The 23,056-nt window shown below is 60.7% G+C and overlaps 1 protein-coding gene across 5 annotated transcripts in view; it reads left to right on the plus strand.

Annotated features, from left to right (window-relative positions):
* Positions 1 to 23,056, plus strand: part of WNK2 (WNK lysine deficient protein kinase 2) — a 93,656-nt gene that overhangs the window by 31,035 nt on the left and 39,565 nt on the right. For all 5 annotated transcript variants that reach the window (XM_081802711.1, XM_081802712.1, XM_081802710.1 and 2 more), the window contains 13 exons: positions 709 to 928; positions 5,447 to 5,729; positions 9,362 to 9,570; positions 11,586 to 11,717; positions 12,091 to 12,282; positions 13,596 to 14,138; positions 16,024 to 16,317; positions 16,779 to 16,828; positions 17,582 to 17,750; positions 17,834 to 17,950; positions 18,212 to 18,382; positions 18,625 to 18,670; positions 19,166 to 19,285. In XM_081802711.1, coding sequence (XP_081658837.1) covers positions 709 to 928; positions 5,447 to 5,729; positions 9,362 to 9,570; positions 11,586 to 11,717; positions 12,091 to 12,282; positions 13,596 to 14,138; positions 16,024 to 16,317; positions 16,779 to 16,828; positions 17,582 to 17,750; positions 17,834 to 17,950; positions 18,212 to 18,382; positions 18,625 to 18,670; positions 19,166 to 19,285 — 2,546 coding nt within the window. The remainder of the gene's footprint in view (positions 1 to 708; positions 929 to 5,446; positions 5,730 to 9,361; positions 9,571 to 11,585; positions 11,718 to 12,090; positions 12,283 to 13,595; positions 14,139 to 16,023; positions 16,318 to 16,778; positions 16,829 to 17,581; positions 17,751 to 17,833; positions 17,951 to 18,211; positions 18,383 to 18,624; positions 18,671 to 19,165; positions 19,286 to 23,056) is intronic.

Here is a 23,056-nt window from a genome sequence, read left to right on the forward strand (position 1 = left end):
AGAGAAAATAACTAAGAAATCGTGAAGTAGAACTCCCATCAGAGAAGTATAGAAACAACCATGTAGAGCTAAAGAGCCCTCAGAGCAGACCCCACAAGACCACCTTCCAGACCAGGACCAGCAGGGGCCACGACCTCTGCTCCCCAGGGGCCCCCTCAGGCATGTGTCTGCTCCCCTTTCCTGGGTGGTGAGCGTCCACAGGGCGTGGGCTCCTCCGCCTGTCCATGGGACGCAGGAATAGGGGAGGGGCCGCCGGATCAGACAGGACGCTGGGAGGAAGCCAGGCCCAGGATGGCACCCGGACAAGCTCCTGTTTAGGGATGGGGCGTGGTTACTGTGACCACACCCAGCAGCCGGGACGCCCAGGGCCCCGCGGTTCAGCCTCACCTGTGACCCTGGGGGTTTGATGGCGCTGCGGCAGGCCTGTCTGCAGGGTGCGGAGCCAGGTTTGGAAACTTCACTTCCCGGAGCCTCTTGCGATGGGGACGTTGCCCTTTTATAAGGAGAGGGAGAAGCAGCCTTTGGTGCCGTGCAGCTGGCTGTGTTCAGGCGTCAGTCTCCCTTCACCCTGGGAGTGCTCTGTCGTGCGCTGCCCTCGAGGACCGCACTGCCCGCTGCGTGGCCAGAGGGCCTTCTAGAGGGAGCCGGGCCCTCTGGGGCCTCGCCAGCAGCCATGCCCTCACCGTCCCGTTGGCTGCCCCTTCTCAGGTACGAGATCAAGGACCTGCTCAGCCACGCCTTCTTCGCAGAGGACACGGGCGTGAGGGTGGAACTGGCGGAGGAAGACCACGGCAGGAAGTCTACCATCGCCCTGCGGCTCTGGGTTGAGGACCCCAAGAAACTGAAGGGCAAGCCCAAGGACAATGGGGCCATAGAGTTCACCTTTGACCTGGAGAAGGAGACGCCTGACGGTGTGGCGCAGGAGATGGTAACGGGGCACTTGCTTGTGGAGGGCGGTGGCGGGTACCCACGGGGCAGGGGTGTGCCTGGAAAGCCGTGGTCTCCAGAGATGCGCAGGAGCTCAGAACAGGGGTGTGGCCCCGCGGTGGGCGGGCAGTCCGGGGCGCGCGGATCCCGCCCGTGGGGTGCGTGTGTTGGCGAAGGACAGCGCAGGTGGGGCCCCCGCTGCCCTGAAGCATCTGCCCCGAGGCCGCGCGGCGAGGGGCCCCGAGGAGCGGGGCGCGGAGGGACTTGGGGGCCCGGGTGTCTGAGGAAGGGCCTGTGTTGGCCAGAGTCTGGCTGGCCGCGTGAATGTGGCCTTTGGTTTGATCTTTCACTTTGTTGCTGAGGGCGCGGTGCCCGGGAGCAGGGGCGTAGGGTGTTCAGCATCTCGGAGGGAAAGGCGCACGTGAGGAAGGGGACACTGATTTTCGTGTAGAAAGCGAGCGCGAGTGAAACCACGCTCGCTGCAGGGGAGGCCTTACCGAATGGAGCACGGCTTTCAGAAACGGGGCTTCGCGGCGAGACCCCCTGGCCCTGGTGGGTTTCGAGGAGGAGGGTGTGGACTTGGCCCTGGAGGGTGGGACGAGAGTCCACACCGGTCCTCCAGCCCCTGCTCGGATGAGGGAACAGCCAGCTGCGCCACGGCAGGTGTGGGCTGAGGGCCGAGGCCCGGTGCGGCGGGCGGTGAGAGTCCCAGGATCTTGCCGTGCGTGGTGCATCAGGGCAGGGCTGGCAGGCTGAGTGTCCTGCACGTGTGGCGAGCAGGACATCCGCCGGTGGCCAGGAGCCCAGGTCAGGACCACCCGCACCTTCCCAGCTGCCGGCCACATCCCTGGGCCCAGACACGGGACAGCGCCGCTCTTCGTGGCTCCAACTCGGCGTGTCGCTTGCACGTCCGAGAGGCTGTTGAGCTGCTGGGTGCTGAGCGGGAGCTGTGCTGTGGTGAGCAGCACATCAGTCCCGGGATTCAGGGCTGCTGTTGTCCTCGTGCTGCAGCAGGGCGGTCCCCTCCCACCTGCTGCCCGGCTTAACGCACAAACGTTCACGAGCCAGGGGGCGTGCAGGCCGGAGCGAAGGGCGAGTGCTGAGAGTCCTGGGGGGCCCACGGGAATGGGGGACCGGGCCAGGAGCTAGCGCTGTCCCGGTGGCAGGGGGAAGGGAGGTGGGTCCCTGGGGCGGCGGTGAGGACTGTGTCCATCAGGGCTGGCGGGGCCGGGCCAGTGTGGGCGCCTCGGGAAGCACGGGAGGCCAGCAGCTCCGGGTCTCCCGTGAGCACCATGCCTGCTCCACGCGGCCAGGGAGCCCTCCTGCCCAAGATGGATTCGGGCGAGAGCCCAGCAGGGGTCAAGTGCCATGGCAGTGCCTGGGGACGATGAGACCGCGGCACAGATGGATTCCTGTGCCTCAGTTGGACCAGGCATCTCCTCCAGCCTGGGTCCGTTCTCGGTTCCGTTGACACGCTCTTGAGCTGTAGGATGTGGTGGTGCCCACACGGGACCTGGGACCTTTTCTAGGACCACCCATCCTCCTGAGCGACCCCTCCGCATCCCGGACCCCGCAGGTCCCGTGCCCCCACGTGGGCCTGCCGCCTCGCCCCCCGTCAGCGCGGCTCCCCTGGCTCTTGGCTGGACTCAGCGGGCGGTGTCCATGAGTTCACAGTGGAGACCCCTGACCCAGCGCCTCCCCTCATCATCTTTAAAAGCACCTTCTCGTGAGGAGCGTCCTACTGGCCATGCGGCATCCGTGCCTTCCGCGCATCGCTGTGTTTGGTTGAAGAACGATGGCAGAACGATGCGGACCCCCCTCCACTCGGGGACGAGGATGAGCCAGTGATGAGCCGACAGTGGCCCATTCCCACGGCGGGGAGTCGGCCCGGTGTGAGCGCCCCTGGTGGGCCTGGCCACTGCTCCCGGCTCCTGGCGGGGAGCCTCTCCTGTCGGCGGTCCCAGCCGCCCCGCCCGCCTGTAGCCCCAGATCCCGCCTTGGGTCAGACCCTCCCTCTCCGGGGCTTCTCCAGGCCGCCTCTGGGCCAGGCGCGCGACCGAGGAGCCCTCGTGGGCAGCGTTTCAGGGCTCGCTGCCCCCGGCCGCTCTGGGTGGTCACTCACCAACAGCTGTAATGGATCACACCTACTTCTTCCAAATGCGGGGCCCAGCACCAGTGAACCCCCACACCCATGTTGTCACCTAAAACCAGCTCCCAGCGGCTGGCTCACGGGCGGGCGCAGGGGACCCATCGAGTGCCCCAGGTGCTGAGAGAAGGGCGAGTTCTGTGGGGGCCTGGGCTGGCTTTGACCCGGAAGCGACCTCGTGAGGACCCCGGGAGAGGGGCTCGCAGCCCAGCCCAGGGTCCTGGTGTCTGCGCACCAGCCCCTCCTGCCTTCGCGGCCTCCGGGTCCGACGCTTCAGCGTGGCAGAGAATGGGGCTAAGTTCTCCCCGTTTGGGAAAAAATAGAAGAAACACCTTGGAGAGGATTGCGGGGGGGTGTGACCGCGAGGACAGAGACGGAAGGAAAACTAGGCCACGGGCAGAAAATAGAAGCAGCGGGCAGGCGCGTCTGCGGGGCGCCTCCCTGTCAGCGGTCTCCGGCCGGGCCCGGCGGGCAGGCGGCCCTGACCTCGGCCCCCGCCCCTCGCCCGCGTCCTGGCCACGTGCTGCTGCTCACACCGCTGCTGCCCGTGCCCGAGGCAGGCGGGAGGCCGACTGCCCAGAGGTCTGCGGGATTTTAACACGGTTCGTTCTGTCCAGCGGGGTGGAGAGATTTTGAACCAATCAGTCACGAACTCACGGAAAAGTTGCAAATGTGCAACAAAGAACCGTCTGAGGACATCCAGGCCGATGCCCTGCCACCTCGAACGTGCCCGCGTCTTTGCCCACAGACAGCAGCTTTCCTGCTCAGCTGCGTCCGCGGTCAGGTCCGGGAGAGCCACTTCGGGGCTGCCAGGCGCCCCCCGATGTGGGGTGACTCCCTCAAGGCAGGAGCTCCTCGGGGTGGGACCGTCTTGGTTATCCTGCCATGACGGGCACCAGCGCAGCTCCTTCGCAGTCACGTCGGCGTGTCTGTTGGAGCACGTGGTGTGGGGCCGTGTCCTCACCGTGGCCAGCCCTGGACGACACTCCCTGTGGGCACACGGTCGAGGGGTGTCTGCCCACAGTCTGCGTGGGGGGTGACCGTATGTCACGGGCTGTCCCTTGGAGCTGGGTAAACACCCATCTTCACCAAACCCTCCGCTTACCTGTAGCTCTGTGGACTGTGGTTTTGTTGGTGAGTTACCAGTGGCCACAGGGTACGTCCCTCAGACGCGGTTCCGTACAGGCCTGTGGTCTCCTGCGTCCTCCTGGTCCGGGGTCCGGGAGTGGCTCAGTGGGTCCTTCTGGTTCTGGGTTCCCCACGCCGCATGGCTGGGGTGTTGGCTGGGGCTGACCAGGCCTGAGGGTCCTTCGGCAGCCATGCCCGCCCACCTGGCTCCTGGCAGGAGACTCGATGTTCAGCCGGTGGGTGGTTCCCTGGGCCACTGATGATTCAGCTTCCCGTGAACAGTGATCCGCGCGTGGGAGGGACAGGGCACACCGTGGCCTGCCATGTGGCCCCGCACCAGCAGTGATAGCTGCGTTCCCCTCGTGTGCACTTGGGGACACACTCCTCCAACCATCGTGGGGTCGCTGTGCCTTTTGATGCCCAGATTGTGCACGTCTGGCCCGTGGTGCGGACGCCTGTGTCCTCCTGCACGTCCCCTCAGTTCTCTGGGTCCGCCTCTCTTTCAGGCCCAGCGAGGTGTCTAGGCCCCTCGTCCTCCTCCCCCCACCCGCTCGCGCTGGCCAGACTCCGGGCGCCTCCGCAGGCCTGCCCAGGTTTCTGCAGGCTCGCACCGTGCCCTTCCACACGCTCACGTCTGCATCTGGGCGCGCTTCTCTCTATTGTGTGTGGAAAGCCACGAGCTCGCCGTTCCTGACCAGTGCCAAGACCTTAGCGCTTTCTCCCTTCCCACACGGGGCTGCTGTGGCGTCGGTGTGGACGCTGGCCTCTGCTGTTCCATGGTTTTACCAGGGATTTCCTCAGGGAGAGCCGTGACGTTTCCCGGAGGTCCAGGGCTCCTTCCCAGACGCTCTCCTGATGCTCACCTGGGTTCAGAATTTTCTGGGCATGGGTGCCTACCCTCCTGGCCTCAAGACACAGGGTGCGCCTTGTTCCGTCCGTGCCTTCTCGGGGAATGCCCAGGGCCCGCCTGCGGGAGGCAGCTGAGGGTCTCTCCCCTCCCCTCACCCGGCGGGCCCAACCACCTGCCGCGTCCTCACTGTCCCAGGAGCGGGGCTGTGCAGGCTCAGAGGGCCGTGCTCCCTGCAGATTTACCGTTGGCGGGAGGGTATTTCCTAATGGGAAGATGAGAGCGTCTCTAGAGGTGGGGTGAGGGCCTGAGGAGGGACCTCTGCAGAGACACCGTGAGCGGGAGGTGGTGGTGCAGACGGCAGGGCCCCAGTAATGACATGACGCCTCCCTTTGCAGATTGAGTCGGGATTCTTCCACGAGAGTGACGTGAAGATTGTGGCCAAGTCCATCCGCGACCGTGTGGCATTGATCCAGTGGCGGCGGGAGAGGATCTGGCCGGCTCTGCAGCCCCCGGAGCAGCGGGACCCAGGCAGCCCTGACAAGGCCAGGGGCCCACCTGCACCCCTGCAGGTCCAGGTGACCTATCACGCGCAGGGCGGCCCGCCGGAGCCCGAGGAACCTGAGGCGGACCAGCACCTCCTCCCCACCACGCTGCCGGCCAGCGCCACCTCCCTGGCCTGTGAGTGCCGCCCTCCCCGCACCCTCAAGCCCTGTGCACGCCGCGGGCGTGGACGCAGGTATCGGCGAGCCTTCTTCCGGGGGCGGGCCCTGGGGTGTCTTTGGCTCCCCGAAGCCCAGCTTCTCAGGACAGGTGGGGACAAACGGGCAGACAGATCCAGAGCCTCCCGTGCCCCAAGCCAACGGGATGGAGCGCTCCGTCCGGCTCCTTGTTCCGTGCAGGGGACGTCAGTCCTGTGCCTGGTGGGCGCGTCCCCGCAGGGACACTGTTGCCCTGGGGCCACGGATGGCTGTGGTCTCCAGCGGTCATGATGCTCTGAGCCGTGACCATTGCCATTGGGATTATCTGTCCCCAAGGTCATGCCCCTTGTAGTACCCGACCTCTGAAACCTTTACCACATTTCCCAGAGTGTCAGCGGTGGGTTGCTGGGAATCACTCTGAATCTCAGAACACTGGGAGGGAAGGTCAGCGTTTTCTGCACGTCCAGGCAGAACGGTGTCCTGACCTTTGCCCTCGGTGGCCTAAAAATGCAGCTGTGAGCTGAGGATCAGGACGTGGTGTTTCCTGTCCATCCTGTGAATAAGTGCCAAGTAGAACTTAGCCTGCCCAGGCCGCTCTTTCAGGTGGTTCACGTCGAAAGACCAAAATAGCCTGTTCGATTTACTTAATAGGCACATACTTCATTTATCATTAAAATCATAGTTAATGTTCTTCAAAGTAGGCTATTTAAATTCAAACCAGTAGCTGCGTGTCACTTGGAGACCGTTTGCTTGCCGTTGGCTTCCTTCCGACCTGCTCAGGTTTCCTCAGAGAATAAAGTCACTACATCATCGCTCCATTTTTCGACAGACCAAAAAATTAATTAATGAGCATACACTTCGTGTTGGAAAAAGCTTTCCTCATGACACGCCACTTCCCACTTTAAAAACTTGACTGTCGGGGGGACAGTTTCCAGGCGGCAACGGAGAGACCACCACACTCTGCTGTGGTCGGGGGTCCCGGCACTGGCCCGGCCCACCGTACAGACAGGGATCTCAGGCGGGTTCAGTGTGGGTGGGTGGTCTGTCGCAAATGTCCTCTTCCTGTCGACTCTCAGCAGCTCTCTCGCTTCGACGGCAGCCACACTCTCAAAACGTGTTTCACTCGTTTGCGGTGCTTTCTGTAAAGTAGACGTTGTGTAAAATTCAAACAGTACAAGAGGGTGTGCAGGAAAGGCCGATTAGTGCTCCTCCCCAGAGGCCACTGACGTTACCTCTTAGTGGTAACTTCCGAAAGTAATGTGCACGTCTGATCGCTCACACACCCACATGCGTGTGCATACACATACACCTGCACCCATGTGCATGCTGCACACACACACGCACCTCCGTGTCCCCGCACCCCACACACCCCACACACGCATCTGCACTGCGCTCTGGTCCGAACACAGGGCCCGTGCTTGGCTGTCCCTCTGGCCTCAGTGTGTGTGGATGGCCTGAAAACTCTGCGCCTCGTAAAGGTGAAATGATGGGACTCCAGGCTGCGCACACATCACTGGGGAAGGGACCCGATGGGCGGGCAGACATGCGCACAGCGGAAGGTACGGCGAACATCGCGGTAGGATTCTCCACCACGTGGTGTGAGAGCTACCCACCTCAGCCCACATCAGGCTCAGCGAGAGGGTGTGGGCCAGCACCCAGCGACTGCGGTAGGTTTAGAGATGATTTTTTAATTTTTCAATTTTTTGTTTTTTTAAATTTATTTTTAGAAAGCGTGCGTGTCTGGGCGGGGGTAGGGGCAGAGGGAGAGGGAGAAAATCCCAGGCAGCTCCCCACTGAGCGAAGAGCCAGACACCCACGACCCTGAGATCATGACCTGAGCCAAAACCAAGAGCTGGATGCTCCACTGACTGAGCCACCAGGTGCCCCTAAAGACGATTTTTAAATTAATTAATTAATTAATTATTTTATTTTATTTTATTTATTTGACAGAGAGAGACACAGCGAGAGAGGGAACACAAGCAGGGGGAGTGGGAGAGGGAGAAGCAGGCTCCCCGCTGAGCAGGGAGCCCGATGCAGGACTCGATCCCAGGACCCTGGGATCATGACCCGAGCCGAAGGCAGACGTTTAACGACTGAGCCACCCAGGCGCCCTAAATTAATTTTTAATTATAGAAATAACAAACACATACCCTTTAAAAATTTACAGTGCTGTGTGTATGGTTAGAGTTGGTTTATGTGACATTTGCCAAGTTTGTACACGTTTCCCTTTTGCTCACACAGTTTGTCTGTTTCTGTGTTTCCCTCTGTGTCTCTGTGTCTGTCTCTGTGTTTCTATCTCTGTATTTCTGTCTCCGTGTGTCTTTCTCTCTCTGTGTCTCTGTCTACATGTCTCTGTGTGTCTGTTTCTATCTGTCTCTGTGTCTCTTTCTCTGTTATTTCTGTCTCTGTGTGTCTCTGCGTATCTATCTTTCTCTCTTTCTCTGTGTGTCTGTCTGTCTCTCTCTCTGTCTCTGTGTGTAGGTAAAATAGACTGCCAGCTTCCTCACTCTAAGTCGGAGCCGCTGGTTGGGTTGGTTCTGTGCAATGAGACCTTGGCGTTCGCGTGTCTTCCCAGGTTGAAATATGCCCTGATCGGCCCCTGGGACAGATTATTTTGATGTAAAGCCAGTGGGATTCCCTTTTACTCCATTTGCTTGAATCACAAATGGGCGCGATGCTGGCGCCCTGGAAGGCGCCCGCGTTGAAGTGCTCGGTGCGTGGGTGGCAAGTCTTGGTGTGCATGCAGCTTCTGGAAGTGCCATTTCATGCAGGGCTCTGCTTTCCCTGCTCGCTGGCCTGGCCTCGGGGGCGGTTTGTCTTCCTAGGTGCGTCTTGGGGAGGCGAGCCTGTGGCTGCGGGCTGTGCCTCGTGTGTGGTGGGTGGCTCTGTCCACGGTGGCCCGCGTTGATGGACTGTGACCGCAGGTGCAGGGGAGGCTGGCCTCTGGGAGGCCTCCTCGGGCCGGAGAGCCTCTGGGTCCCCCTGTCAGCCTCTCTGCGGGGTGGGGGCCTCGTCAGCCTCGTTCTCCAGCCAGGTTAGACCCGGGCCCGTGTCGTGAGGACTGGGTTTGGACCCAGCTCTTCCTGCTTCGGGCTCCTTGCTGTGGTGGTGAAACTGGTCAGAGTCCCTCCCCATGAAATACAGGTGACTCTAGCTTCTCCTGACTTGGGCATGCCTGCCATCAGCCTCCTACAGGAGACCCCTCATGCCTTTGAAGAGCTCACTGAGCTCTCACTCTCAAGGCCCGGTCAGGGGACAGGTGAGGTCCCTGTCTGCAGCCGGGGTGGACGTGACTGTGCTTCCTGCCGAGGATTGTGTAAGGGGCCCACCCGGGATTCGTGGCACCCATGTGGGTGACCCCCAGACGCCAGGTGGTGTTGGGGTGGGGCGTTACAGCCCCCGCCCCCTGCATCCTAGGGTCTGTGGTCCAGAATGACATGCACTTAGGACTCAGGTGACCAGGGAGCGCGACCAAGCCTAGTTTGCAGAAGAGCACAGGGACCAGCAGAGCATCGTGTCTGAGCCTGTTCGCGCTCCCTGAGACTTGGGTGGAGTGCCGTGGGGCTGATGTTTGGGGATGTCCACTCTGAGCCGTGCCCTTGTCCTCCCCAGCGGACAGCACCTTCGACAGTGGCCAGGGCTCCACGGTGTACTCGGACTCACAAAGCAGCCAGCAGAGTGTGGTGCTGGGCTCGCTGGCAGATGCGGCACCGCCCCCCACCCAGTGTGTGTGCAGCCCCCCGGTGAGCGTGAGCGTCAGCGACGGCCCGGTCCTGCCCTACAGCCTGCCCTCTCTGGGGACCTACCAGCAGCCTGCCACGGTGAGTCAGCCCACCCCCTCGGGCAGAGACCCTGTCCCCGTGGCCCCGTGTCCCCCAGGCCGTCCAGGCTGCAGCGGCCTGTGGTCAGGCCCCCCGGGCGGGCCGCCCTCGAAGGTCACTGGAGGGTGCAGCAGGTGAGAGAGTACAAACGCAGAGCCCAGGGACAGCCGGGGCCTCAGAACTGTGACGGACCTGGCAGGATCTCGCCCTGCGGCCGGGCTGGGGTCCCAGAGGAGTGTCCAGCCCGTGTCCACCCCGCTGAGTTCAGTAGCTCCTGGCCGTTCTCCACCAGATACCACGCGGCCATCGAATGTTAGAAGTGGGAGAGTGGCAGGATCGCGGAAAGAGTGCAGTGACATTGGAGAAACCTGGGGGGTGGTTTGTGATGTGGAGACCTGGCCCGACGGCGACCCGGGCGTAGCTAGGCCAGGGGGTCACGTGTGGTGTTCGTTCTTCAACGCTTCTGTTCATGCTGGAGGAAGCAGATAGGGCCCTGGCTTCCCAGTCCCAGGAGGCCAGCTGCAGAGCGCCGGCCTTGAGTGGGCGGGGGAGGGTCTGGAGGGACAGTTGGGCCCCAGGCCCCCGCCGTCCTGGTGCTGCCTGGGCTCCGTCCCTGTCCCCTGGGGCGGCCAGCGCCTTTGCCTTCGCTGCCGGGAGCCCAGACTCATGTCCAGCTGCCGTTTGTTGCTTTGCTAGTTTCTTGAGATGAAGTGACACAGATTTTAAACGGCAGGAGGAACTTGTTTAGGAAAAGGCGGATTGTCGCCCCGGAGTGGGGCGGCTTGGCCTTGGGCGGCCAGTCCCGGGGCACAGCAGGAATGTTCCGCTGGCCCCCTCCCTCCTAGGTGCAGGGTCGGGCTTCCCTGGCCACCGTTACCCTCCACGCAGGCCCTCGTGGCCCCGGGCCGGATGCACCCCACACAGGCGAGGCCAGAGCACTCTGTCCCGTGTCCCTGCCTGTTTGCGGACAGTCCCCTGGGACAGGCGGGGGGCGTGGGGGTCCCCGGGGTGCATCAGGGCCTCCAGGAGGGTTGCCCTGGTGATGCCCCCCCCCCTCCCTGGGGCTGATGGAGGAGTCTGCGCACCAGCCACTCTGAGGCCTCCGGGCACCGAAGCTGCTGCTTCCCGCTGGGCCCGGGACCACGGCTCATTCTGCACTGTGGCTTCAGATAAACGTCCCTCTTTATGCTGCTCTCGCGGAGCATTTACTGTGGAGGATGCAGTGAGTGGAAGGTCCCAGTCCCCAGAAAACCAGAGGACCTTTCGGGTCGGTGTGGAGGCCTGGGCCCTCCGCCTCACACGCCCTCCCCGTGTTCACACCTGCTTCCTCCACAGCCCCAGTATTTCTAAGGAAACCCCAGAAAGACGTTTTGCCTGTAAGGATTTCAGTCCGTATCTCTGTGGGATCGAGATTCTTGAAAACAGACTCCGACCACCTTATTACACCTAAAAGTGAACACATTAGCAGCTGTTCCTTGATAGCATCCAACACCCAGTGCTCAGATTTCGGGCTCTTTCCTGGGCCATGTCTGGGCTGCTGCTGGCAGTGAGGACTCAGGCCCGCGGCCCGTTTCTCCTGGTGGCCACACCACTGGGGATCCCGCCGCCATCCCCCATTGTTCACGTCCTTCCGAATCCTGTTTGTGACGTATCTGTGTGCATGTGTTTCATCCGGTCCTGTAGACGGAAAGCAAGTGCGTCTGTATCTTTCTCCCACCACACGTTGGAACGGTGTCTCTCCCTGGTTCTGCAAAGCCCCTTAGGATGTTCTTTTCTCACAGTTGCATAATATCCTGTGGAGCTGAAGTTCCAGAACATTCCTTGGTTAGGAGCAGTGGCCATTCTCAGCTTAGGGGCTGCCACATCTCACCTGTGCCAAGCTTTGGGCCTAGGGAAAAGTCCCAGCTAGGGTGACAGGCTCAGGGAGTGAGGGACGGGGCCCAGGAGCTGTGGCGTGCAAGCCAGGTGGGGGCCTCCGGGCAGCTGGTGAGCGTGGTCATCTGTGCTCTCTGCAGCCTGGCCTGCCGGTGGGCTCCATCCCGCCCCCAGCCCACCCTCCGCTCCCACAGCAGCATTTCCCAGAGCCGGCCATAAGCTTTGCCCCCGTGCCGACGGGCCCAGGCCAGCCTGCGCCCCCTGGCCACCAGGTGAGTGTGGGCTGCCCCTGCTTGGCCCCACCCATGGGTCTCTCAGTCTTTCCAGCCCGGTGTGGGTGGGCAGCGACGTCTGCTGGCCCAGGGCCTGTGGGTCTCAGGTGGGCCTGGGCCCCCTTTGCTCCTTCTCTGCGGTTCCCTGGGGCCTGGGGTGCAGGTGGGAGTGGGGGTTCCTGGATCCATAGCACTTGGAGGGGCACCACTTACGCGGAGTATTTCCCCCAGATCTGCGTGTGTCGGGCTCCAGGCTGGGTGTGTGTGTGTGTGCATGTGTGTGTGGGAGTCGATTTTCTCGGTCGTGTCTAAGCACGTGGTGGGGGGTGTCTCAGCAGGACGTGGGTCTAAGAGAAGCCCCCTCTCTCCCCAGCCTCCTCCGCTGGCCCAGCCGGCGCCCCTGCCGCCTGTCCTGGCCGCACCGTCCGTGGGCCCTCTCCAGCCGGTGCCCCCCCACCTGCCTCCCTACCTCGCTCCGACGTCCCGGGTGCTGGCCCCTGCTCAGCTGAAGCCCCTCCAGATGCCACCGGCACATCTGCGGCCGCTCTCTCAAGTGCCTGCTCAGGTAGCCCCGCCCCGCCCCCACCTTGTCCGCATCCCCAGCCTGGCTGCCCACTCCGTCCTCCGGCTGCGAGTGCTCGTGGGTCGACAGGTCGGAGCGCTCCCTGCGGGTGGGCGGCCGTGCCCACCTGCCCTTGGCATCTTTCCCAAGCATGTCCATCCAGGCCAGGGAGCGCTTTGGTCCCGGGTCAGGGCCGGAGGAGCCAGGGTGGAGCACAACGCTACGGCCCCTGTCCGTCACGGAGCCACCCAGGCTGTGCTGACTGTGGTCCCGGGGCGTCCACGGCTTCAAGTGACCCGTGACTCTGGATGGCGCGTGGTGCCATCCACAGCTTCCATCTCATGGGTCCATCACATCGTGGCGGTGGGACTGGGCCGTGACGTGCTGCCTGGTTTGAAGATGTGAGTGTCCCTGCACTTTGCGGGCACCACCCGGAAGTTTCTTTCTGTCACCGGGCCTCGTCCCCATCACAGCCACATCAGGTTGTTTTCACCGTCCGGTTGAACGGCCCTTTGCTCTCCAGTACACAGAAGTCGGCTGGCGCACGGCAGCTGCTTTCTAATTGCGCAGAGGCGCGTATCACGTGATGGAGTTGGTGTGCCGGCCACCAGGAAGGTTTATTTATTTTATCAAAGATTCTTTTTTATTTAAGAGAGAGAGAGAGCACAAGTGGGGGTAGGGTCAGAGGGAGAAGCTGAGTCCCCGCCGAGCAGGGAGCCCGACGCGGGACTCGATCCCGGGACTCCGGGGCCACGACCTGAGCCCGAGGCAGCGCTTCACCGACCGAGCCCCCCAGGCGCCCCCCACCAGGAAGGTTTAGAGACAGAACTACTGGAGAAGCTGAAATGTTGGAGCGCTCACTCCACGAGGTCAGACGCCAGGCGTCTCCAGGATGCAGGACCAGACGAAGTGTCCAGAGCTCCGCTGTCGGGAGAGGCCCGCTCCCCGGGCCCCGCAGCGCAGGGGCGCTGCCTCGGCGCGTGGGCGCTCAAGGGCGTGCTCTCCCTGACACGGCCCGCCACAGAATTTGGGCTCTGTGAGCGTCTTCAGACCCTCAGGGCCCGTCTGGTGGCCCTGACGTCCTGGCTCTCCGAAGACGCGCCCGAGCTGCGGAGCTGGTGGGCCCTGCGAGACCCAGACCTGAGCCCCCCGCTGTCCTTGCAGCCGCCCACCGAACGGGGCGGACCGCGGCGCCAGGGGCTGCTCTCCGAAGCCCCGTTTGGCCTGGGGTCGCGGTCGGGGTCCTCCGGGCGGTGCGGGCGCGCGGCGGGCGGGGCAGAGGCCGGCTGACGCCCACGCGCCTCCGTCTCTTCCAGGTGCCTCCGCTTCCCGTGGGGCCGCCCATCGCGCCCCTGGCCCCCGTCGACGGCCTCCCCGCAGCTCTCCCCGACCTGCCGGCCGCCAGCGGGCCCGCCGCGCGTGCGCCCCCTCAGTATTTCTCTCCCGCCGTCATCTTGCCGAGCCTCCCCCTCGGCGCCGCCGCCGCCGCCCCCCTGCCCGCGCAGACGGTCAAGCTGCCGCACCCGGCCGGGGCGCCGTTGGCTGTGCCGTGCAGGACCGTTGTGCCAAGCGCGGCAGCCGGCGCCACCGCCATCCCTCTGCTGGCCGTGGCCCCTCAGGGCGTGGGCGCCCTGTCCGTTCACCCTGCTGCCGCGGCCCCGCTCCCGGCCCAGCCCGCGTACCCGGCGCCCTTCCCGCAGGTGGTGCCCGGCGACGTCCCACCCTCGCCCCTCCTCGCGGCGCAGAACGCGCGGGCCGCCCCTGCACAGCCGGCGCCTCCCACCCTGCCGCAGCCCCGCCAGCCAAGCGTTGCGCGCCTTCCCGAGCAGGCTGCTCCGGCGGGCGGGGCGGGAAGCCAGGTAATCCGCCTGCCGCGCAGGGCCGCCCTCCAGGTGCCGGGCCATGTCTTAGCGTCTAACTCTGAGGCTCGAGAGGGCCCCGGTCTCTGCTCCTCAGTACCCTGACCCGGGGCAGAGCGGGGGTGGGGGAGCAGGCCTGTTCCTCGGGCGTGTAGGACGTCCGCCGCCTCCAGAGCTGCGGGAATTGGGGTGACTGTGGGTCCCCCATCGGGCCCTTCTGAGGGTCAGTTGCAGCTGCTTGTGGTGGCATGGTGGGCGTCAGGGCACCTGCCGTCCCCTGGGCGGGGTCTGGCAGCCCCGGCGTGGGCTCACCCCCATCTCAGCAGCCAGGCGGTGAGGCAGACAGGGCTCTGAGGGGCACACAGCAGACAAGGACGACGTCTGGGGTCCGGTGGGGACCTCAGGCTGCTTGCCATGCTGACGGTGACGGGACGAGGGTGACAGGCCCTGCTGGATGGGCAGGCCTCCCCGGGGCTCCACACCCGCACAGCCCACGTGTGGTTTGGAGCTCCAGGGCTGTTTTCCATCTTTGTGCGAGGAGAGGAGCCGGAGTGGGGGCCTCTCGCCTGGGAGCCCCTCCACCTTGCAGCCTGTTTCCTGGGGGCCTCTCACCTGGGGGACCACCCCCACCTGGCTTTCAGCCTCAGCCGCTGTGTGCCTGCAGCGAGCCCTTGGCCTTCCGAGCTTAGACTCTCCCGTGTGGTGGGGCCAGTAGCCCCCTTTAGGCTTCGTGGTGGGGCTCTGTCCCTAGACTGCGTGGAGGGTCCAGGCATCACCCTGCACTTACCCAGTCTGGATCCAGTCTGGATCCAGTCTGGAATTAGACTCCCCGTCCTGAGAGCACGTGGGTTCTCTGGGCCGTCGACTCTCAGTGTCTGATTCCAGAAAGGATTTGTTCTTGGCAAAGGGAGGGGTAGTTTGGGTTGATGACCAGGTGTGAGGAGGTGCTGCGGTCTGGTGCCTGATTGCATGAGCACCTGCCAGTCTGTTACTCGGGCTTACGCCCGTTCGCAGGTCAGGGCTGTTTGGGGAAAGCCAAGGGAAGGGCCGAGCGGAGGCCTGGGATCTGCGGTGTCAGGGCCTGGCCTGGTGCCTCGCTGCCTTGCCGGCCTGGTGCGCTGGGTCGCTTGCTCAGCCGATGGCTGGAGAAGGCACTGTGCACTCAGAGGTCGTCGGCCAGGCCTGGTGGCCTCCCTGCTGTCTGTGGTTTATTGACGGGCTGGGCTGGCCACCTCACGGGCTTCCCTGTGCTGAGAGCGGACTCCCCTGAACACAGCAGCTGGGGTTCTTCCAGGAGAGAATGGGGCCACCAGGCTGCGGCTTCGGTATCCGACCCCACGCACCATGTTGCTGATCTATCCCACACCAGAAGGGCTAGCAGTGGGCCTGCCCGCTGCTGACCTCATCCCAGAGGTAGGGCGGGATGGAGGCTCCCGCTCGTCTACACGGGGAGGGGGGGGCCCTCCTTCCACTTGTCTCAACCATCCCACCAGGAGCTGTCACAGAGGGGACCGTGAGGAGTCCAGCCCACTGAAGGCCAAGGTCCCCGGGTCCCTCTTGAGTGTGGCTGACAGGTTGGGAAAGGGGGCAGCGTGTGGGTCAGGCCCCTTGGGTGGCAGTGGGGGGCTGTTTTTGGTGCTAAGTACATGCCACCCATGGAGCTTCAGCTGGACTCAGCTACGGGTTCGTAAACGAAGTGTGGTGTTAGGTTTGATTGTACGCAAACAGGGACCTGAGAGTTTCTGCCGAGTCTGGGTGCTAACACGCTCTGCGGCCATGGGTGTATTGGAGAGGGACTACGGGTGTGCTCGCCCGCCTTGGTCCAGGACCCTTGGCAGAGGCGTGGCCAGTCTCCGACTTGCATCCCTGTCCCCTGTGTCCCCAGATCCTGCTTGGCCACCCGCCTCCATACGCTACAGATGTCACCGCCCAGGTCCCCGTGGCGCCTGCGCCAGCCACCGTTCTCTCCCCACCTCTGCCGGAAGCGTTGCCGCCCACTGTCCCCGAGCTGCCTCAGCTCCCCAGCTCCCTGGCCCCTGCGGTGGTGGCTGCTTCTCAGGGCCTGCCCATCCAGACCACCCCGCTCCTGCCGCCTGCTACCCGCCCACTGCCGCCCACCGGGCCCGGGATTACCGGCCCCTGCCCAGCCGTGCAGCTGACGGTGGAGCCGGCCCCAGAGGTGTGTGCCCCCTGCCCTCGGGCTCAGCCCCTGACCCTGACCCCAGCGGCCCCCCGTGCGGTGGTATCAGGTCTCGGCTCTGGAAGTCGCGAAGCGCTCGGGAAGATGGAAGTGTGTGCCCTGGGCCCGCTGTTCTGTCCTCCGCTGTCCCCGAATGTCAGGCTTTCCTCGAACGCATGCCGCTGGAGAGCGTGGCGTTTACACGTAGATTTGCGGGGCCTTCCCTCAGGGGTGGCGGGAAGGCCAGTGGCAAGCCTTCCTGGGCCCATGTGCTCGCCAGTGGGGAAAATCAAAGTGGGTTAACATGTTGGCCAAGGAGGGGCCCCTGCCTTTAGGAACTACACAAGATAAAAACCCTCATACCGGCCTCACGTGGTCGGCTCTCCGGGCGGGGAGGTGGGGAGACAGCAGTCTGCGGCTCTACCACCGTGACGTGTCTCCTGTCCGCGGTTTTGTTTCAGGAGCAGGCCTCCCAGGACAAGCAGCCCGGCCCCCCGCAGAGCTGCGAGAGGTAACGGCCCCGTTGGCCCCTGGGGACGGTGGGGGCGGCCGTGGGCTCACCCTGCGCTCAGCCCACCCACTGCGCTTCGCACCAACGCCCACTGCACCTTCCCCTCACGAGTCAGGGCTTCTAGCGTTGTCACCCATTTCCAAGCCTGACTTGGTCCTCTGGGCTCTGGCTGCCTCGTACTCCCGTCCGTGTCCTGATCCTAGTGCCTGTCTGTGGTGCCCGGGATGTTCTACGAGGGAGAGGCAGTGGACAAAGAGTCAGCAGGCCTGGGGGCCAGCAGAGGATGGAGGGCAGGGCAGTCTGGCCCACCCCCAGGCCCCCCGGCACCATGGCTGCCGGCCACCCGTCGTCACAGAACATGTCACGGTTGGGGACGGATTGGATGCGGGCAGTGGCCGTGTAGCCCAGTGCAGTAGTCCCAGGGGGTTGTCGAGCTCCCGTTGCTGGTACATAGGTGGGGAAGCTGAGGCACAGGGGAGGATTTTCTTAATCCTGTCACTTTCTGCGAGCCCGTGGGGCCTGAGTCACAGGTCAAGAGGCAGCGAGCACAGAGATCCCGGGTCAGACAGCCCACCCATTCCCCATGACACCAGTGCTACCCAAGACAGAACTGCAGCAGAAGGGGCTGGGGGCCCCGAAGGTGGGGTCAAGGCTGGCTTCGGGCCCTCCAGGTTTTCTGGCCATTCCTGAAAATCCACGCTTCCCGCGTGAGGCTCTCTGCAGATTGCTGTCACGCTCTTGGTCTCCACACAGCTACGGAGGGTCCGACGTGCCCTCTGGCAGAGAGACGAGCGACAGCTGTGAGGGTGCGTTCGGCGGAGGGCGGCTGGAAGGCAGGGCCGCCCGGAAACATCACCGCCGGTCAACACGCGCGCGCTCCCGCCAGGAGAGAGCCAGCCGCCCCCGGCTGACCATCCTGAACGTGAGTGGCCGGCAGGGCGGGCCGGTGGTGCAGGGCTCCCCGGATGCGGCCTGCTCCGGTCTCAGCACCTGCGTGTCCCGTAGGTGTGCAACACGGGCGACAAGATGGTGGAGTGCCAGCTAGAGACACACAACCACAAAATGGTGACGTTCAAGTTCGACCTGGACGGGGACGCGCCTGATGAGATTGCCACCTACATGGTGAGGTCGGGTGCCTTCGCGGCCCGGCAAGGCCGTCTCCTGTCCGGGGGGCCCCTGGCCTCTGCAGGTGGCTGCCCGCCCCAGGCGGTGCTGGCCCATCACCTCGAGGGCTGCCTCTCTCGTGGAGCCAGCCGCCTGGCTGGGGCTCCCCTCTCGGGCTGAGTGCAGAGCAGAAGTGAAGTAGATCCACCAGGGAAGAACCGGCATGCGCCCCCCCACCCCCGCCGCGGCCCCCCAGCAGCGTTCCCTGTCCCGTTGCAGGTGGAGCACGATTTCATCCTGCAGGCAGAGCGGGAGACGTTCATTGAACAGATGAAAGACGTCATGGACAAGGCAGAGGACATGCTCAGTGAGGACACAGACGTCGACCGTGGCTCTGACCCTGGGACGAGCCCACCACACCTCAGCACCTGCGGCCTGGGCACCGGGGAGGTGAGTCCCGGGTGTGGGGCTTGCTGACGCCCTAAACCTAGGCTTTGTGCACACGAGGCCTGCCCGAGGTGCCTGTGAGTCACGCAGTGTTGGGTGAGGTGGCCGGGAGGGTGGGCACTTTCAGTTCGGTGGGAAACGTCGGAGCTCCAGAGGCCCCTCGGATGTTTTGAGGCCACGCTGTGCTCTGCAGGAAGTCCTTGTTCCGTGTGGTCTGCTGATTTCTGACCCTTTACCTCCACCAGGAGAGTCACCAGTCCCAGGCAAACGCTCCTGTGTATCAGCAGAACGGTACGTCTGCCTGCTGGGCCCCATCTGCCAGCCAGACACATCTTTGGAGGAGGCATTTCCATCCGCATTCTTTTTCTGTCTTTTAGTGGGCATTTGATCAGACCCCACTGAGCATATCGTAAGGGGGTTTGGTCATCACCAGGGGTGGGGGTGGTTGCTGCAGTGCGTGGGGAGCGTCTCCCCAGGTGTGGGCAGGGCTGACCTGAGGAGCTGGGCCTGGTTCTGGTGGGGACTGAGCGCGGTGTGGACTCACCGCTGCCTCCTGTGGCCCCGGCTGGCATTACCCTTCGCTGACGGCACTGCAGGCATCCCAGGAGCTAAGCCTGTGTTTGGGGGTGTTGTGTGAGCCCTGCCAGTAGCCCCTGACTGGGCTGCATATGCCCCCCCCACCGGTGTGAGTTCCCCAGTGCAGGTCTGGTGCCAATGGTGGGGGGTCCCGTTGGCCACGGGAGAAATTCACTTGGTCTCCCTTGCTGCTTTTGCCCTGCTCCATAGTCCTGCACACAGGGAAGCGGTGGTTCATCATCTGTCCAGTGGCTGAGCACCCAGCGGTGGAGGCCCCTGAATCTTCGCCCCCACTTCCTCCAAGCTCCATGCAGCCAGAAGCCAGCCAAGGTAGGAGCAGCTGGAAGTTCCAAGCCCTTCTCCCTGGTAATGTGGCGTGCTGGCTCCCCCCAGCACAGTCACCCTGCAGCCCAGAGCAGCCTGGGACCACGTCACGTCTGCATCCCTAGCCTGGTTTTCCTCCTAATGAGCCCAGTCAAGGTGGCACGCAGGCTTGAGCCAGTCCTTACCTTCATGGTGCAGGGGACACACCCGGACTGCTCAAGAGTGTACTGGGAGGTCTCTGCCCTTGCTCTCTCTTACCAGTGTGGGCACGTGGCTCCCACCTCTCACTCCTTCGCTCTGTGTGACTCACCTGCAGGGACATGCTCCTCCTGGCTCTGCTTGTTCTGGGGGTGGGGTGGGAAAGTCCCTTTCAGTGCTAAAACTCTGATTTTAGATTGTTCCCAAGGAAATCTGCCTGATACTGATCTGCCCCTGTGTGGACAGATGCCAGCAAGCTTGCCCTTGGGGCTGTCGGTTAAATCCTGATTCTTTGGTCCCTTGGGAGGCTGAAAATAGTCACTTGAACAGATTTTAGGTTTAATTTCCTGTAAGCTGGCAGGAAAAAGTTGCCAATTATGTAACTTGACCTAACTTTATAGCACATTTGTGAAAAATATTTGTAAATCATTTTTCATTTTGTATCTTGTGCTCCCAATGACTTCCATCGTACTTTTGGAGATTTGTTCCTATGGGGAAAAGGTCAGCCTAATAACAAAATCTCAGCGGAGCCAATAACAGAGACCTGGTGACCTCAGATAAAGGGTCTGTCCCAACCTGGGTGAAGGATCAGGGGGGCAGCAGCATTGTCTGCAGTGGCTCAGTTTTTAAAATAAGAATATGCTCAACTACTACTTGATTTTAATGCATACATATGTAGTTAACTGGGGGGGAAGATCCTTCTAGAAATAAAGCTGATTTTTGGTGTGCTGCAGTGATTCATGGGCCATGCCCAAGGTAAGCCCTAGTTCCCTCATCTGTGCACTGATCTCAGGAAACCTTTTGGAGCCAGTTTATTTGGGAAAAAAATTAGCTACTTCCAGGGATGGCAGACCTGTTCATTCGGATGAACACTGAGGATGATCAGAGAAGTTGGATGAATTATAAAGATCGTCGGCTTGAAGGTATTTGGGCATCTGAGGACAGTGCAGATCAGGCCAGGGTCCAGGGTGGGATGGAGACCAGGATTAAAGGGAGCCCAGTGCTGGGTCTGCTCCCCTGGGGGCAGTTCCCATTCCTGCAGGGTGACTGAGAGGCTGAGCACTGAAGCTTTGACAGCTCACCAGCCCCGAGAAAAGGGGCTGAGTCCTGCTGGCGAAGTGACAGGCCAGGCAGAGAGAGGAGCTGCCTCAGCACGGTGCCCGCATTAGGGTGACCTCGGGGTGCCTGCTGTGTGCTTAGGCAGAAGCACTCAGGTCCTTTCTGCAGGAAGGTAGCACTGTCTGGACCTCACAGTTGTACAACTTTATGAACACACTATCTGACTCATAGTAAAAAATAGGCAGAGATTTTGGTTCTGGGTAAGATGGAGTGTGCACACAACACCAGCCCTTCACTTCCTGAAGCTAGCTATATGCCGGGACCAGTGCAGAGCACAGCTCTTTGAGACTTGGGAAGTAAGTAGCAACAGGAGGATGGGGAAGTGCACCAAAATTCCAGGGATTTCTGGGCTAGTGGTGAGCTTGGCATTTCCCTCTGATGCCTCAGGGCAGCATGAAGCCTGGGAGTGAATGCTGGGTGCAGACAGGGAAGCTCCAGGAGATGCCCACTAGTTTTGGCTTGCAGAGCAGGAAGAAGAAGGAACTCCTAAAGCTCAGAGCATGGTGTGGGTCCCTCGCTGTTTTCTTCCCCCTTGTCTTGTGCCCTAGTCCACAGACAAGTTCTGAGGGGTAGCAGCAGTAACAGGAGCCAACATGGTGATATAAGGGAGAGCCCTTCTCTGCTGGGTGGAGCCAGGGCTCAAAGGTTATAGAACCAAAACCCATTGCTTTTTTTCACTTTCTGTTCTCCGGCCACTTGGCTCTGCTCCTCACAGTTGTGGAAGTGAATGGTTTCTCTCTAGGGAGCTGGAAAGGGGAGTCCTGTGGATCAGGAAAATCACGCAGAAAGGAGGAGCATGGGAAAGCGACCCCATAAAGTTGTTGATGAACTTCTGGGTTTGCCCCTGACCTGTGCGTGTATGGATCTGATTTTAATTAGCATATAATAAACTGAGAACTGAGGTGATGGATAGACTGGCCCCTGAGTGCTACACACATGTTTCAGGTCAGATTAGAACTGCAAAGACACTGACAACTAAACTGATGTTATAGCCACAGGTCATAGAAGATGAGTTGTAACTCTCAGCTTGAATCTAAGTAGGTCAATTGCTTGCTAAAGCAAAAATATCAGCCTATCACCATAGGATGTAAACAGACTTAGGGTCTCATAATATTCAAAATCCAATCCAGTCTGATTCAACCAGTGCAATCCAAATACTTACGAAATGAAAAACCATAAAAATGCCAACTTGCTTTGGAAAAGGACAGCCAACGCTTAGCAATGGCAAGATAAAATAGACGTTGGGATGATCTCACAGAGACTTTAAAGAAACTATTGTAAATATGCTTCAACAAGCAGTCACAAACATTCTTGAAACAAATGTTAAAGTGGAAAGTATCTGTGAAGAAGTGGGATACAAAGAGGAGACACATGGAAACTCGAAAACTGAAAACTAAGATACCTGAACTAATCAGAACTTAGAAAAAAATGAATAGAGCTTCACGGGCTGTGGAAAAGAAATGGAGGTCTAACATTTGTGTCATCGGTCCCAGAAGCAGAAGAGAAAGAGTGCAATGCTGAAAAAATATTTGAGGAAATAATGTGGAAAACTTCCCAAATTTGGTGAAAGACAAACCTATAGATCGAAGGAGCTGAATGAATCCCAAAAAGTATAAACCCAAAGAAATCCATACCTGGACACATCATAAACTGCTGAGAAATAAAGATAAAAAATTGTGAAAGCAGCCAGAGGAAAATGAGGCAGGTCCTGGAGAGGAGCCAAATGACTGCAGATTTCTCACCAGAAACCATGGAGTCCAGAAGAAAGTGGCACAGCATTGCTGAAGCATTGAAAGAAAAAAACTGTCAACCCAGAAATCTGTTTTCAGAGAAAATATTCATCAGGAATGAATCTGAAAAAAAATTCTTAGGTAACAAAAACAGAATTTGTAGCCAGTATACCTGCTCTAAAAGAATTGGTAAAGATCTTCAGACAGAAGGGAAATGATAGCTGAAGAGACACTTGGAACACAAGGGCTGAAGGAAGAGGAACAGAAATGGTAAATATCTGGGTGAAAGTGATGGACTAATCTTGAGTTCTTCAAAACAGGTTTGATGCTGGTAGCAAAAAATTATAACATTGTCTGATGCAGCTTTTAATGTATGTAAATGGAATAAAGAAACTATGGTAGGAGGGGGAGGAAATAATGTGGAAAACTTCCCAAATTTGGTGAAAGACAAACCTATAGATCGAAGGAGCTGAATGAATCCCAAAAAGTATAAACCCAAAGAAATCCATACCTGGACACATCATAAACTGCTGAGAAATAAAGATAAAAAATTGTGAAAGCAGCCAGAGGAAAGGACCTCAATGTCAAAAGTATTTCTACATTCTGACTGAAGTGGTAAAATACTGATTCTAAGTAGACTGTGGAAAGTTAAGTATGCATTTTGTAAGTCCTATGGCAATTGCTAAAAGAATTATAGAAAACAATGTAGTCAAAATTATAATGGATAAAG

Source organism: Leptonychotes weddellii, chromosome 14 (assembly GCF_054177405.1).
Source record: "Leptonychotes weddellii isolate Sample4059 chromosome 14, ASM5417740v2, whole genome shotgun sequence".
Taxonomy (NCBI): domain Eukaryota; kingdom Metazoa; phylum Chordata; class Mammalia; order Carnivora; family Phocidae; genus Leptonychotes; species Leptonychotes weddellii.